The sequence below is a fragment of the Anguilla anguilla genome, chromosome 1, assembly GCF_013347855.1.
Source record: "Anguilla anguilla isolate fAngAng1 chromosome 1, fAngAng1.pri, whole genome shotgun sequence".
Taxonomy (NCBI): Eukaryota; Metazoa; Chordata; class Actinopteri; order Anguilliformes; family Anguillidae; genus Anguilla; species Anguilla anguilla.
Genome location: NC_049201.1, coordinates 77,206,718 through 77,224,420, shown reverse-complemented (window position 1 = coordinate 77,224,420; position 17,703 = coordinate 77,206,718). Strand labels below are relative to the sequence as shown.

Here is a 17,703-nt window from a genome sequence, read left to right as displayed (position 1 = left end):
GGCATAGACGTTCTGGGTGATAAAAAAAAAGAGTACGGCCACAGAATTCACTTCTCTAAAAAAAAACACTTCTCGTCATCGTCATCACAGAAGATGGAACGCACTCTCAAGGTTCCGGAATGTTCTTCGGGATTCTGGCCACGGAACGCTGATTGTCCGGCACGGAGCAGCTCCCTGGATATCACTGTCGCTGCGAGTGCTACATTTAGCGGCTTCAGTTCACAAACAACGAAAAAAGATACCTTGAAAGCTTTGGGGTTTTAAAAAAAACCAACAAAAAAAATCCTTTCCCGAAAGGTGCATATTCTGTTACCTGGACACACAAACCGGCCAAAAAAAAAAAGAAAAAGTGAAAAAGATTGAGGATAGCATGAAAAACCTTTTTTTGTTGTTCTTTGGGAATTCTTTTTTTTAAACCTTTTTCATAAGACCCCGTGACTGGGCTGTTGAAACAGATTTTTTTAAATTCTCTTTTATGAATGAAATAAATTATCCTCAGCCTGTAGCGCTCGGGTTACCCCAAGGGAGGGGGTGTGTGTCTCACCTGCTGGGGAGAAAGGGGAGCTGGGCTTCTCTCAGACTCACTCTGCACTGCACTTACACACACACACACACACTCACACATACACGCACACACTCTCTCACACACACACATACATGCACACACGCGCACACACACACACACACACACACTCACACACACACATACACGCACACACTCTCTCACACACACACACTCACACACACACATACACGCACACACTCTCTCACACACACATACATGCACACGCGCGCGCACACCCACACACACACACTCACACACACACATACACGCACACACTCTCTCTCACACACACACACACTCTCTCACACACACACACACACTCACACACACATACATACACGCACACACTCTCTCACACACACACACACACACACACACACACATACATACACACACACACACACACTCACACATACACGCACACACTCTCTCACACACACACATATATGCACACACGTGCGCACACACATGCATGCAACGGCACGCACGAACACACAGGCACATGCATGAATGGACACACACGCGCGTGCGCGCACACACACACACACCTGTGCGCAGCTCTGAAAGTCACAGGCACACACACACACACACACACACACACACACAAGCTCACCTGGAGTGTACACCCAGGAGCTCCTCTGTATCACAGCAGCCTGGAATGTGTCTTTGACTTCCTGACCTCCACAGACATGAACAGGGTCCACTGTGTGTCTCCTCACGTACTTCATACAGTGGCAATGACAGACCTGCCCCCCCAACCCCCCTCCCTGGCCAGCAGGCTGTCCTGTCTCTGTGAGCCCTGGGCAGCTGGCCTCCCTAGCTGCTTTTTCCACAAGAGACTTAAAACCCCCACCTTTTCAGATTGCACCTCAATTAATGCTTAACTCTTTTGAAGAGCGGGTTTTTTTTTTTCCTTCAAAGTCCTAATTCAGTGTTCTGGAACCCTGTTGCTTTCGATAGGCAGTAGCGATTGTTATGCAGGCATTAGAATGTTCAGCCAAGAACACTCTAATCACATATTTGTGATCTCACACACCTTAAAGGGTTAATAAAATGACACAAAAACCTAACCCTTCTCTCCCTTTGTTCGCTGGTCTAATGGTATGCATCGTCCTGATGACGCTGATCCTTTTTTTTTCTTTTTTTTACTTCTCTTTAGCTCTTCTAACTATGTTCAATAAACCATCAGTAGGTTTCTTCGGCTAAAATGTGTCTGCTAAATGTTTAAATAATAACTTTAATAATAACTTTAATAATCTCAGTATGTCGGCTGAAATAACATAACTTTTGTGCATGATTTTTGTCCAGACTTGTAGGGGATCATCATCTATATTTTCTGCTGAGTGAACATAACCGAGGCTTTGGAGGTGAATTATCTTTGGGCGTGTTGATGGTCCGTGGACCCCAAAGCTGAAACAAGGACCAGAGCTCCCAGAATGACCAATTAAAAGGCAGGGTTGCTGTTGTCTGTGTCTCGCACTCGGTGTGCTGTGGACATGAAATAGCTCGAGTGTTTATAATTCCTCGCCTCCTTATGCCATAAAATATGTATTGTCTTGTTGTCTGTGGTAGATCTTATTTAGCTAGCCGTCAAAGGTGATGTCACAGATGCACCCAAGCACATTCCTAATGTGACAACATCACAATCTATCTAACAATCACTTTTTGGCACAACAAAAAAAAGAAAAAAAGAAAGATATTTCTCTGTCATAATATTCTGCTCTACCTTTTTGTTTAACTTTGAGTGAGGTTTCGTTTTAGGCCAGCGCTAAAGTCTTGATTGAAGACCGTGATTAGTTTATTTGTTGATTCGAGTGCCTCAACGCTGGGCGAAAGACCTGCACCCACACCGGCCCATATCGAGTAAAGTGTCTGCTTTAAACAGACATTTCACCAAGCGTGTTTCAGTGGAGCAAGTTTTATAATATTCAGACAGTATATCCCTCACTTCCTCACTATCCCTCAATACCTTTCTGCATCTCAGATTCAGACTGCAAAACTTAACAGAGGAAGTTATTTATGGGAAATTTAATATGTAAGTAAAATAAGAACAATATAAGCATGCAATTAATATGTCTTTGTAGCTCCCCCTGGGGTGTTTTTGCTGTGAATCCTGAAACACACACATGCATGTGCGCGCGCACACATACGCAAACATACAAGCATAAAAAAGTCTAAATTCGTTCTATCCTTCAGATAGGAGTTCTCGCACCTGACGCCAAACTAGGCGGGTGGAAAACTGGTCACGGAGCAAACAGAACAGATCATGCGCAGGATGTCAGACCAGCTCTCTTTTATGGGTGTCATATCCATCGGAAAACATGACCTAGAAATCGCCGGCGAGGCAAATTAGATGCGGAGCCGCTTGTCCACTTGAATAAGCAATGAGTAAAAGCCGCACAGGTGAGCGGGTGACCTTCAACTTTTTAACATTCGACATGGTGTATAAGATGCTTTATGTTTCCTAAAGCTGGAAGGCAGCGTTGTTCCTGTCTTTTTTTTTAGACTGCGTTTATCTGCGCGCGCGTCTGCGTGTGAATGCGTACAGGAAACGTGAGCACCTGTGCGCGTATGTGGCTGTGTGCTTTTTGTGTGGTCGGGGGTAGGCATGTGCCCCCTGTACGCGTTTGTGCGCATGCACTTGCACGACTCAGTGTTCGCATGCATCAGCATGCGTGTCTGTGTCGCAGTGCGTGCACTTCTGCATGCATGTGTGTTCCTGTGTGTGCACGTGCAGGCGTGTGTGTGTTTGTGTGTGTTCTGGCATTTGTGTGTGCGTGTGTGTATGCATGTTTCTGTGTGTGTATGCGTGCGTTTGTGTGTGTGTGTGGCAGTCACTGCGTTTCTTCTCTCTGTATGTACACACTCACTTCCTCCTGCTCTGTGGAGAACTGCAGTTTGGCCCGCCCCCACTCACACGCACACGCACACGCACACACACGCAAACACACCACTCACCCATACACAGTCTCCCTCAAACAACCCAGAACAATTAATCTCTCTCTGTCTCTCATTCATACCCACACACACAAAAGCACTCTCTCACTAAATCACTCACACATTAATTCTCAGTCACTCACTCACACTTATTATCTCTCAATAACTCATTCACACTCATTCTCATTCTCAGGCACTCATACGAACAACCTCTCTCTCTCTCTCTCTCATACACACACACAGAATACTGGAAATGCACACTTTGGAATGTGCATAGTAATCTAATTGTTTTTCCCAGTTAAAAGAAATAACTGACCAATCAGCTGCTACGTTAAGTCCAACATGAGTGGGCACCGTAGTTTGGGACTGAAACATTTACAATTACATTATCTTCTCAATTCAAAATAAAAAATAACATTACTGGGGGGTCAAAATTTAGTCAGCTACACATAAAAATATTTATATCTTTTTGTTCACATCGGTGTAACCGGAAAGTCTAAACAGTGCCATCTATGGGCACAAGGCCGTACTACATGTAGTACCAGCTCTCTGCGTAGTACCAGCTCGCATCCTCGCCAAGGCTGAGAACTTGACATCGTCTCCTTACAAACTCACTGATGAGCAAGAATAAAACACTTTATTCTTTCTTTCTTTTTTAGAGCGAGAGAAAGAGAAAGTGCAGCTCATGTTTCCATGCATGAGTCAAGAAAGGATTGTAATTTTATTTTTCCACCAGACTTGTTGATTTTTTTTTTTCTTTTTGTGGAGTCATTTTATTTTCTCTTATCTCAACAAACATAAAGCAAATTTTTCCTCAAAATACTTTAGCAATGACAGGGAGATCTGGTGCAACTGAACCACAGTGATATCGAATGATACATGCTTTGCAACACGGAATACATGCTTTCAGTTCAGCTAATGTGTTTATAGTATGGGGGAGTGGTTCTGTAGCAAAATCACATAATCCCTAAACTGACAACTGTGATTGGACTGTCAGATTAAAGGAATTGCTGACAAATTCAGGGTGGGGCCCACCGCCCTTATGGTAACTGTGAATCATCGCAAAGTATAATTGAGAATGTATGTCACATGCCCATGTTCTAGATTCCAGCTCTAAATGACACTGGAACGTGCAAATTGTATGGAACACTCGCAGCTTCTTCAAGCTACTCCTGTGAATTTACTCTCACGTCTGTTCTAGAGCACTCTTCTAGAACACCCATGACTCCTTTAAAATGCTCGCGACTCTTTTTGAACACTCGCGACACCTGTAAGATACTCTTTTTCCACAAGAACACTCACGACTCCTTTGAAATACGCTGGCCACTACTTGAGAACACCCGCGGCCATGTTCCACTACCATTCACGAGGCAGACAGATGACCGTCTGCCTTTTCATAAGGCTGTTCTATCTGCTTGCCTCTCATCAGATACATTGCTAATAATCCTTCATACAGACTGGCAAAATCCCCCAAAGAATCTAAAACAAGGCCAATGAAACAGTACATTCCCAAGTCTATAAAAAAAACAAATGAATAATACACAATTATTATTTTTTTATCTCGCACTATTGTGACACGGCCAATTCAAAATCACGGTCTGTAAAACAAGGATCTCAAATTCCATGCCTGGAGGACCGCAGTGTCGGAACTACTCATTGTGGTTCCCCATTCAATAGGCAGCAGTCAACTTAGGTCATGGGAACAAGGTGTGTCTTTAGCCCATAAATTACTTCAAATAAGGACGTAATGTCTGTAACACGCCCAAAAAGAGAAGACACTCTAGCGCACCAGGACCGGAGTTTGAGATCGCCGCTGTAAAATTACTGTTTATTAAAGTAAACGACAACAACAAGACAACACCCTTCCATAACAACCCCTGGAAGATCGAAGTGTGCAGTTCCGGTTACGCAAGAGCGTCAAGTGCACGCGGCGCTCCAGCCTCCCACGCGAGAGCACGCTGAACGAGGTTGCTCAAACGGGGAAACTCAGGTCGACGGGGACTCTGAAACCCCTCTCTCACTCCCCAGGGACATTCCCCAGGAACCCGACAGACAGACAGAGCCCTCTCTGCCTCCGCACGCGATTTAACCCCGAACAAGCAAAACCAGAATTCAGGGGGTTTTCAGACTCGGAACTGGGGCCGCACTTCCTATGCTCGTTCGCATTCAAGCATTTTAAATGTTGTGTGGGGATGACTTTCCCCTCTTAAGCCACACTTTGTCAGAGATTGCTGTGCCTGCCATAATCCATTATCTTTTAATCAGTTCGATCAACTAAAATTCTTTCATTTCCTATAATGTGCTACGTGAAAAACGAATCCTTCAGAACACGATCACATTTTTAAATCGATTCCGCAAACTGGCAGTTGAAATCAGTGGGGTCAAAACTGATGAAAAATATGAGCACCCTGGTCAGGGGAATGAAACTACAAGTGAAAAATGAAGAGCAAAACAATAAAAATAAACTAAGGTAATACTAATGAGCCAAATCTGCGTTTTTGATAAAGCGTAGTTTTTAGAGGGAGATGATGGAAGAACTTAGAATACATTTTCAACAACCAAAGATTAGGAAACTGCAGCTATAAAACAAGAAAGAAAGAAGAAAAAAAACAGGACAGATTGTGTGATCACATTGGTAACCCACAGAAGGGGAATTCAAGAAAGGGGGGGGGGGTATCATATTTGGGTCTGTGCATCTCCTCGAAGAAAGAGCTAACTCTACAGTTGTTCCTCTAGGGTCATTCCGTGAACAGGAGTCTCCATTGTCTAACACTGCTTAGTCATGGTGTTCAAAGCTTTGGTCATTTCTGCGTGACAACTGTCTTACGACAGTTAAAGCAAAACCTCCTACGACTGTCAAAATAAAGGCTTCGGCGCGTGTGGTGACAGTGTGTAGCACAGTGATGTAGAACGACGTGTTTGTGAGGAGAAAATCTGTGTTTTCGTAAAATACATAGTCACACACGCATAGAATCGATAATTCAATGCGGTTCTCTTCAAACCAGCGAACAGAAAAATAATGAGTACACACTAGTCAAATACATACAGAAAATAAGAAAAGAACATGGACCACAAAGCATTTTTTAAGAATACTTCTTTATATATTTCTATGTGAAACAAACAACATTCATACGTCGACACAAATATAAGCAACTAACAATCAGGGAAAACAAATCTAGAAATAACTACATACAATACATGAAATACAGATACAACCATAAATTATTGCTTCATTGCTACTTTTTCTCTGAACAACTACGGTACGAGACACAATATTGATATTTCAACAAAGCAGTACAACAGTGACAGTGCTGATCTTTTTTTAGACTTCCAAGAACATTAAAACTGAGTCCATTTTCAACACGACACCACACAAATTGCGTCAAACAAGTGTTATTTTTTTCAAATGAAAAAAAAAAACATTATAAACCCTCACCTAATAATCCGAAAGAAGCCAAAATAAACTGTATACTGAAACATGCCTCCATAACATAACACCTAGCATACACACATTAATATATTTTTTAAATATATTTGTTTTGTTCTGTGACAGAAAATGCACCCAGTTTCAAAGACCCAACAACAGCAGACAGTGAAACATACCAGACAACCATAATAATCATCTTCCTCGTTATCGTCATCACCATAATCATCATTGTCATCATCATCACCATATCTGTCGTCCCTGCTAAACTTCGCGCCTGAGCGCGTGCCCTGTAGAGTTCGGTATGTTTCGAACAGAAGGTACACCGTACTCTTAGAAACTGCAGTTATGAAAAGTCGACCTCATACGAGACAGAAGTTTCTCCATGCAGAAACACACTCAAACGGCTAAACTGCACGCTAGCTGCAAGGTCTGCAATGAAAATAAGCGTCCCTCCCTCCCTCCCCACCGGCGTGACGCTCATGCTGCTAGGCTGTGGCGAACAAAGGCTATAGAGGTGTTCATTTTGAAAGAAAAAAAAAAGCAAAAAAAAAAAAAGAATAAATATCCTTTTTTAAATTGTGCAAGACCAGAGAAACAGAATTACAAAATTAAAAATGATAATAAAGTGCTACCATGCAGATTTATGTTACTAGTAATATTACAAATACTACAAATAATTCAAAAGCAAAATCCAATTTAGAAGCTTCACTCCCTAATAAACTGCACTCCCTCAGTCCCCAGTCCTCGTCAATCAAATTATATCTCTAGGTGCCCATGTCATGTGACCCACTGAGACACACCTGTGCCGCCCTGTCCTGTCATGCTCTGACCCCGCCCACTCCTCACCAACTAAAGGGACACAACAATCTGGAGCTACAATACAACTCTGACCTCAGAAGAAAAAAACTGGATTTTCTTTACAGGTTTTAGACACACTCCAAAAAGGCAGAATCAACTAAATACATAATAAATATGACAAAAATTCAAATGACTACATTTAAAAACAGATTTAGTGTGAGAAGAGTCATGTACACAGAGAACACGCATGTTGCTGAACAGTGTGATTGACAGACTGAAGCGGAACACCATTCCAAGTCATTCCAACGGGAATGTCTCGCGCATTTACTCTAAGAGTTTTCAAAAGTAGTTTGAAACGAAAAAATAAAATAAAATAAATACAATTCAGAAAACCTTTTTCAGTTTTAAATATTTGGTTACACAAATTACTGCCTTCGGTTTCTCTCTCGCATTTTTTTTTTGGCAATATTTTGATCACAACGACTGTATTCTTCATATTTACAAACAATAAATATTACTCATATATGAAAGATGGAGGCTAGTGATCGTCACACCCCAATGTCTGCAGAGGCAAAACAGTTACCCCAAGTTTTTTTTTTTTTTTTTCCCCCCTCCCATAAGATGTGATCATCACACGGTCCAGATGTTTTCTGTTTGGTACGTTCTCCAGTGGTTCACCAAACCTGACCGCACATGATGGTCCTCTGGGCCTCAGAGACGTTTACGGTCGCCTTTTTCCCCGTAAAATCCCGCGCGTGACGCGAAGCCCTCTCTCGGTCTTCGCCTCGCGCAGAAAACTCCACCTGGCCGACAAGACGTCCAGTTTCCGCGTCGTGTTCAAGCGGATCGGCGCCGAACTATTTTTTAGTAAAGCATGCACAATGTTCTGTGGCATCAAATACAAGTGCGGGCGGAATATACACTTTGTTCAGTAAACAAACGGCAAAACGATCAAATGAAAATAAAGCGTAAAGAATCAGAAACTGTGACCTGGTGGCCCTTCGCCCGCGCTCAAACCCTTCAGCTAACTTCTCTTACTGACTAGCTTAGTTAAAGCACGTGGGCATGTGTGCATATGTGTGTGTGTGTGTGTGTGTGTGCGTGTGTATGCATATGTGTATATATGAGTGTGTGAGCGTGTGTGTATGAGCATGTAAGCATGCATGTGTGTGTATATATACGAATGTGTGAGCCTGCGTGAGTGTGTGAGTGTCAGTGTGCATATGTACGTATATATGAGTGTGTGAGCGTGTGTGTAAGAGTTTAAGTGTGCATATGTACGTATTTGAGTGTGTGAGCATGTGTGTCTGATACACACACTTTAACACAGGCAAGGCAGTAATGTTGATCACATCCACTCTTTGACTGGGTGTCCTGGAAAATCAACAGGTCAGTTGAAATGAGCAATGTGACACACATTAATCAGAAATACAGACAATAATAATAATAATAATAATAATAATAATAACAACAGTATTTATAAATGTCAAAAAAGGAAAAACCTTCATGCTTGCCTTTGCGTAACTCTAATCTCTTAAATAGTTGCACACAGATAAAATTCCTGACAATAGTGGTAATAATAATAATAATAATAATAATAATAATAACAATAATAATAAAGCAGTAGTAGTAATAATTTTAATATAAATACAAAAATGATTAATGCATGAAAAGAGAAAGCAAGCGGTACAGCACAGTGCGTGAAATGAAACTGGTGTTGCATTCTGGGTAGGCTGGAGCCCCTGGAGGGAACAGGGAGCAGGCCCCGTCTCCCCCGGCAATGTGTGTGAGAGCGTGGCCCCGCCCACTTGGGCCCTATAAGTCCGCCAGCATGCTCCCAGAATGCCATCCACCACCAAAAATGTCTCCCTCTCTCCCTCGCCTTCTCTCTCTCTCTCCTCTCTCTCCCTCTCTCCTCTCTCTCTCTCTCCCTCTCCCTCTCTTTGGAAACTGAAATGAAGGGTGTCTTTCTCAGGCTGAAAGAACAGGGCAGGGGGTGTGGGGGGGATGGGATTTCCCCCTGGCGGGGGCGGGGCCTTTAGTTGCAGACGGCGGGCGGGCCGTCCGGACGTCTCGTCTGTACGATCTTCTGCTTGGGCCGGCCCTCCTCCTCATCCTCAGTCTCGCTCTCGCACACGTGCACCACCACGCTGGGCGTGGACTCCGTCCCAGCATGCAACTCGTACTTCTCACCTTGGGGTGGGGGGGGGGGGGGGGGCAGAGCAAGAGAGAGAGAGAGAGAGAGGCAGAGAGGTGAGACCGGGGAGGAAACGGAGCGATCGGTGAAGGACACTCGCTGGCGTTCTCACACTAACGCAGAGGGCAACAGTCGGTCTCTAAATTCATCCAGCGAAGCACGATATACTGTTGATTTATTCTTTTTTTTATTTTATTCTTTTTTTTTTTTTTACCGGACACAAATTTACGGTTGGGTGGGCGGAGGCTAATCCACACGAGAGCCCAGTGCCGAAATGTCCCCCTCCCGCTGGCGGAGACAGGCGCGGGAATTACTCCACGACAGGGACGCTCAAATCTGGCCCTCCAATCAGGGGGCTGAGAAGACCAGGGACACCCTGGCGAGTGAGGCCTCTGACCAATCAGAGACATGAAGAAACCCAGCAGTACTGAAGGCCCGATTTGAGTATCCCTGCTCGATGGCTAATCGAACACAGTGGTTATGAACCAATCGTTTCAGAACCACAGCAATAGGCAACAAGCACTAATAAATGTAATGAGCACAACGCACTTCGCTGCCATTGGAGTAATCGAGCCACTGAGTAAACAGTAAAGAGAGTGCGCATTGGTCCCGTGGTACACAGTCAGCAGGCCAGGACTTCATTTCCCATCATCCTCTCTGCTGCATGTGTGTGACTCACTTGCCACTTGTGACTCAGTGCAGTAGTGCTCACAGCTTCAGGATGGACTGACATGACATAAATGATAAAAGCCCAGAGACACACATCTGGAGCGCCATCTAGAGGACAGAGCTGTGGCCTACAGTCTATGGCAATTTGCGCACACACACGCGTCTGTGTGAGTCTCTGCATGCACGTATGTGTGTAGTGTGTGTCTGCATGTGTGTGCGCGCATGTCTCTGCATGCACGTGAGTGTGTGCGTACGTGTACGTGTGTGTGTGTAGTGTATGCCAGTGTGTGCACGCGCGTGTGTGTGTGTGTCTGCATGTATGAGCGTATGTGTGTCTGCGTGCATGGGTGTGTGCTTGTGTGACAGAGAGAGAGAGAGAGTGAGGGAGAGAGAGGGGGAGAGAGAGAGAGAGAGAGGGAGAGAGAGAGAGGACACACAAGCTCCTGCCAATGTGCTGATTTCCTCTTCTCGTATGAAGTGTCTCAGTGCCAGTGTCTGTGTAGAAAGTGCTGCCCCAGTGAAATCCAATTCCCCAGGCGTCTCGCACACAGCTACAGAAACAGAACACCGTCAGTGTCCTGCCCCAGAGGACACCGCCAGCATTCTACATTAAACAGAGAACAAGGGCCAAGAATGGGGCCTCCCCTTAACGCAGTGAGCCTGTACTTAGCGCAGTCTGTCCTTAACGCAGTGTGTGCGTGTCCTTAATGAAGTGTGTTTGTGCTTAACACAGTGTGTGTCTGTTCTTAACAGTGTGTGTGTCCTTGATGGAGTGTGTCTGTTCTTAACACAGTGTATCTGTACTTAACACAGTGTGTGTGTGTGTGTGTCCTTAATGGAGTGTGTCTGTCCTTAACACAGCGTGTCTGTCCTTAACGCTGTGTGTGTGTCCTTAATGAAGTGTGTCTGTCCTTAACACAGTGTGTCTGTCCTTAACGCTGTGTGTGTGTCCTTAACACAGTGTTTGTGTGTCCTTGATGGAGTGTGTCTGTTCTTAACACAGTGTATCTGTACTTAACACAGTATGTGCGTGTGTGTGTCCTTAATGCAGTGTGTCTGTCTTTAACACAGTGTGTCTGTACTTAATGCAGTGTGTGTGTGTCCTTAAAGAAGTGTGTGTGTCCTAAACGCTGTGTGTGTGTCCTTAATGCAGTGTGTGTCCTTAATGCAGTGTGTCTGTCCTTAACGCTGTGTGTGTCTGTCCTTAATGCAGTGTGTGTTTTTGTGTGTGTGTGTGTGTGTGTGTGTGCGTCCTTATACATGGCGAAAGAAGAGTATCAGGATGCGTTCTGCAGAGCGTGATGGGAGTTTGGACTGGATCAGGGAGGGTGTAAGTTTAGCCGTGGGAACAAAATCGTTGCTCCATTGTTACCAGCTCCCGTACGCAGTAAAGGAGGAACATCTCCAATCTTTCACCACCTGATATCAGGCCGATGTTATCAGACACCGCCCTCCCGCCAGCCAAGCAAAGCACCTGCCGCACCACCTCCACAGCGCGCCCCACTGCCGGGTGCCTGTCAGTCTACCACCGCACTGCATCATGGGACAGCTGCAGGAGGACCCTGACATTTAAAAAAAAAAACAATTCGCCCATTAACGTCTAAAGGCTGATTAAAAAAAAAAAAACCTGAAACAATTCCTGGCTTCAAAGACAAATTTCTGCCATTTTAAGGTGAGGCGTTTCCCTCTCCTCTCGTTACAGAACCTTTCACTGGGAGGCTGAAATTAAAGGTCCTTTTGCTTCCTTTCTGTGCCTCCAAATCAAACGGACACACGCGCACGCACACACAGATTGTATCAGGGTTGCCAGGGAGACGAGACGGGCCAAGGAAATGTGATAAGAGGTCTCCCACACCGGTCGGTCTGACTGGCTGGAAAACAAGGTCTGTCATCAGAACACTCCCACAACCCACCAGGAGAGGGCAGTACAGAGTCAGGCCAGCTCAGCTAAAACCAAAGCAGTCCCTGGGATTCTTCTAGTTTACCCCACAGTAACAAAATCAGGACACGGGGAGGTACTTTCCGGCCCTGTGATTGTCCTTAAATTAAGATTAATTACATGTTTAACGAACCCCGTACTTCAGCATGAGAAAGTGTGTCCACAGCACATTCTCTGATTGTGAGCATCACTGCATAAACTGCACATAACACAGCACTGCCCTGTGCAACTGTGCATTTACTGAACATAACACACCACTGACCTGTACGACTGTGCATAACACAGCACTGCCCTGTGCAACTGTGCATTTACTGAACATAACACACCACTGACCTGTACGACTGTGCATAACACAGCACTGCCCTGTGCAACTGTGCATTTACTGAACATAACACACCACTGACCTGTACAACTGTGCATAACACAGCACTGCCCTGTGCAACTTTGCATTTACTGAACATAACACACCACTGACCTGTGCAACTATGCACTGACCTGTGCAACTATGCATTTACTGAACATAACACAGCACTGACCTGTACGACCGTGCATAACACAGCACTGCCCTGTGCAGCTGTGCATTTACTGAACATAACACACCACTGACCTGTACCACTGTTAATTTACTGCAGATCACAGAACACTAAATTCAAGAAAGCAAAATGATTTACAGAGAATTTGTAACTAGCAAACACGCACCAGGAAAATTATTTTGTGTGCCTGTGTGTGTGTGTGTGTGCGTGTGTGTGTGTGTGTGTGTGTGTGTGTGTGCGTGTGTGCATGCATGTGTGTTTGTAAAAAATATTCCTTCACTCTGGAGGTGTAAAATGTACTCTATCAGAGTTGATGTTACACTGGGCAGTGTAGTACAGAGGGATTACTGACGGTATATAGTGACAGGGCAGTCTGTCGCAGTGCGCCATAGAGATCAGGGGGAGGGGTGTTCAGTAGCATAGGTGTGGAACAGGACGGGTGTGGAGCAGGACAGGTGTGGAACAGGATAGGTGTGGAACAGCGCAGGTGTGGAGCAGCGCAGGTGTGGAACAGGACAGGTGTGGAGCAGTGCAGGTGTGGAACAGGACAGGTGTGGAGCAGCGCAGGTGTGGAACAGGATAGGTGTGGAGCAGCGCAGGTGTGGAACAGGATAGGTGTGGAACAGCGCAGGTGTAGAACGGAAGGCTTTAGGACCCTCACCTGGACCCAGCTTGGCCACAGCACACAGCAGGTCGTAGTTGATGACGGGCGTGGCGTCTTCACTCTGGCTCCACCCAACGGGCGGGGACGCGGGCGGCGAGATGAGGAACTGTTTGACGGGCTGGGGGGGGGCCAGGTAAGATTTGTCGATGTCCTCGCCCGAGTTCTGCACCTGGGGAGGGACGGGGACGGGATGGGACAGGGGGGGACGGGTAACAGGAGGAGAGGAGAGGAGATTTCAGGACGATTCATTTCACGTTGCCACCGTCGCTCAGCGTGACTGCCCTTTGCTTATGTCACTTCCTGTTCCTGCTGTTCTCAGTGTCACTGAACCAAGATCAGCCTGCTCCCCTCTGATTCTAGCCTTACATTTGCTGTCGTGCTCGGACGAACTAAAGTGAGACTAAACGGAAAGAAAATCAAAACTCGCTCTCTCGGCGTGAGCTCCCGGTCTCGGCCCCGAAATGTGGAGGGCAGCGCACCTATAAGCACCTGGGCTGATTAATTAACACAACCCAGGTGTGTGTGCTCTCTCCACCAGCCGGCGCGGCCGAGACCAATCCGCCTCTCCGGCGGACCGAATGCCACACATGCAATGAAAAATTTCACTGTAGGTTTAGCATAGCATAGAACGCACAGCTCTTCAGTTCAAGTCCAGAGACTCACGTCCCCTGCAGGGGACAGAACTGAATTACTGGGTCTCTCCCTGTTTGGGACTCTGATAAGGACATTCGGCCCGCTCACCTCAGGAGAAGCGCTCTCCGTCCAACTTCCTGTTTACACACAGAGCACTTCCTCTTCACAGAAAGAGAGGCTGAGAACGCACACGGTCTGTCTTTTTACACACAGCCCTACGTCCTCTTCCTCGTTAACGGTCTGTCAACATGTTGGCCACTGTCTCTGATGGTCAATGGCGTGATGCTTGCTGATAAAGCAATTTCCCCTTTTTGAAGAATCAATAATCTACTGACACTGCAGTTCACAGAGGGTAGGAGGGTTCCCAAATCTGGTCCTGGAGAGCCGCAGGGTCTGCTGGGGTCCCCAGCCCTGGTCCCGGAGAGCCACAGGGTCTGGTGGGGTCCCCAGCCCTGGTCCTAGAGAGCCACAGGGTCTTCTGGGGCCCCCACCCCTGGTCCCGGAGAGCCACAGGGTCTGCTGGGGTCCTCAGCCCTGGTCCTAGAGAGCCACAGGGTCTGCTGGGGCCCCCAGCCCTGGTCCTAGAGAGCCTCAGGGTCTGCTGGGGTCCCTGGCCCTGGTCCTAGAGAGCCTCAGGGTCTGCTGGGGTCCCTGGCCCTGGTCCTAGAGAGCCTCAGGGTCTGCTGGGGTCCCTGGCCCTGGTCCCGGAGAGCCACAGGGTCTGCTGGGGCCCCCAGCCCTGGTCCTAGAGAGCCACAGGGTCTGCTGGGGCCCCCAGCCCTGGTCCTAGAGAGCCACAGGGTCTGCTGGGGCCCCCAGCCCTGGTCCTAGAGAGCCTCAGGGTCTGCTGGGGCCCCCAGCCCTGGTCCTAAAGAGCCACAGGGTCTGCTGGGGTCCTCAGCCCTGGTCCCGGAGAGCCTCAGGGTCTGCTGGGGTCCCTGGCCCTGGTCCTGGTCCTAGAGAGCCACAGGGTCTGCTGGGGTCCTCGGCCCTGGTTCTGGTCTGCTGCTGTTTTAGTGTTTCTTTAAATCAGCAACCAGCTCAAACCCCAGGAAACCAGGTGAGGCGAAATGGTTGACAACGAAATAGCTTTAAAGCCGTTTCAAATGGTTACATAAGACCTAAGCAACAACGAGAACCAAACAGAGCATGTGACCCTCTGGGACCAGGGCCAGACAATTGGTCTTACCTCCTGAGCTACCTCCTTACAGAGGACAGTGAACCACAAACCGCCAAACAGAGCTGAGGCGGCGGCTTTTCACCCCCCCCCCCCCCCCCCCCCCAGGCTCCCGTCGGCGGGTTGGTAGCCACACCCACCTGGGCGAAGTACAGCTTGAGCTTCTTGCCGCTGAAGTCGGACTCGTGCAGCTCGATGCGGGCGCGGGCAGCGGCCTCCGGGGTGCGGAAGCTGATGCGGACCCTCCTGAAGCTCTTGAACATCTGGAAGGACGTCTGCTCGTCGTAGATCCGGAAGAGGGCCTCGAAACGCTCCTGGAACGAAAAAAAAAACCCGAAAACACCGGCGGGCCCGTCAGTCTGGAAACACCTGCGTGGGTAAGGGTGCGAGTCTCAGTGCTACATCCGGGACAGGGTCTCAGACCGCTACTGCAGTCTGTTCACAACTCCAACTGCAAACGTACTACAGGAGAGCCAGCGACTATTTTATGCCCTACAGGCCACACACAGTACTACAGGAGAGCCAGCGACTATTTTACGCCCTACAGGCCACACACAGTACTACAGGAGAGCCAGCGACTATTTTACACCCTACAGGCCACACACAGTACTACAGGAGAGCCAGCGACTACTTTACACCCTACAGGCCACACACAGTACTACAGGAGAGCCAGCGACTACTTTACACCCTACAGGCCACACACAGTACTACAGGAGAGCCAGCGACTATTTTACACCCTACAGGCCACACACAGTACTACAGGAGAGGCAGCGACTATTCTACACCCTACAGGCCACACACAGTACTACAGGAGAGCCAGCGACTATTTTACACCCTACAGGCCACACACAGTACTACAGGAGAGCCAGCGACTATTCTACGCCCTACAGGCCACACACAGTACTACAGGAGAGCCAGCGACTATTTTACACCCTACAGGCCACACACAGTACTACAGGAGAGCCAGCGACTATTTTACACCCTACAGGCCACACACAGTACTACAGGAGAGCCAGGCTGCACTGAAAACACAAATCTATAACTCCTTCAGACCTCCCCTCCCCATTCTCTGAAAGTCTGCAGTCACAGTTACTCTCTTTAAGCTCTGGAACTTTATTACAGGGGCTTCAGTTTCTGGTCAGGTTAATAAGATTCAGAGAGAGACCCCCCCCCCCACCCCCACTCCCCGACCTTCCTCCACCCCCAGTTAACAGACAGCGAGTGATAAGGCTGGGGACAGGGGGGATGGAGGGGGATTGGGGTGGGTGAAACACAAAGCCGCCATTCTAACGAACTGGAGGTGTTGTGCGTGTCATCCTTTTAAGGGCGCGTGGCATTGTGGGTCTGTCTGCTGTCAGGGCGTTCCATTACGACCCTGAATTCGCCATCACAAACGCCCTCCTGCACGGCCTGTACCCTGTACACACTGTAACTGGCTGCATTCGCCATCACAAACGCCCTCCTGCACGGCCTGTACCCTGTACACACTGTAACTGGCTGCATTCGCCATCACAAACGCCCTCCTGCACGGCCTGTACCCTGTGCACACTGTAACTGGCTGCATTCGCCATCACAAACGCCCTCCTGCACGGCCTGTACCCTGTACACACTGTAACTGGCTGCATTCGCCATCACAAACGCCCTCCTGCACGGCCTGTACCCTGTGCACACTGTAACTGGCTGCATTCGCCATCACAAACGCCCTCCTGCACGGCCTGTACCCTGTACACACTGTAACTGGCTGCATTCGCCATCACAAACGCCCTCCTGCACGGCCTGTACCCTGTACACACTGTAACTGGCTGCATTCGCCATCACAAACGCCCTCCTGCACGGCCTGTACCCTGTACACACTGTAACTGGCTGCATTCGCCATCACAAACGCCCTCCTGCACGGCCTGTACCCTGTACACACTGTAACTGGCTGCATTCGCCATCACAAACGCCCTCCTGCACGGCCTGTACCCTGTACACACTGTAACTGGCAATGGGGGGGGGGGTTAGGGTTAGGGTTAGGGTTAGAGAGAGGGAGGGAGGGTGGAGACAGCGGGAGAGAGAGAGGGACAGTGAGGGAGGAGAGAGGGACAGAGAGGGAGGGAGGGAGGAGAGAGAGGGAGGGAGGAGAGAGAGGGAGGAGAGAGGGACAGAGAGGGAGGGAGGGGGA

General features: G+C 47.8%; 1 protein-coding gene across 2 annotated transcripts in view; it reads right to left on the bottom strand.

Annotated features, from left to right (window-relative positions):
- Window positions 1-6,579: 6,579 nt before the first annotated feature.
- The window catches only part of rcan3 (regulator of calcineurin 3), a 50,155-nt gene continuing 39,031 nt past the window's right edge, over window positions 6,580-17,703 (bottom strand). For both annotated transcript variants that reach the window (XM_035393242.1, XM_035393251.1), the window contains 3 exons: window positions 15,680-15,853; window positions 13,727-13,898; window positions 6,580-9,920 (listed from right to left, as the gene is read on the bottom strand). In XM_035393242.1, coding sequence (XP_035249133.1) covers window positions 9,766-9,920; window positions 13,727-13,898; window positions 15,680-15,853 — 501 coding nt within the window. In that variant the 3' untranslated portion in view covers window positions 6,580-9,765. The remainder of the gene's footprint in view (window positions 9,921-13,726; window positions 13,899-15,679; window positions 15,854-17,703) is intronic.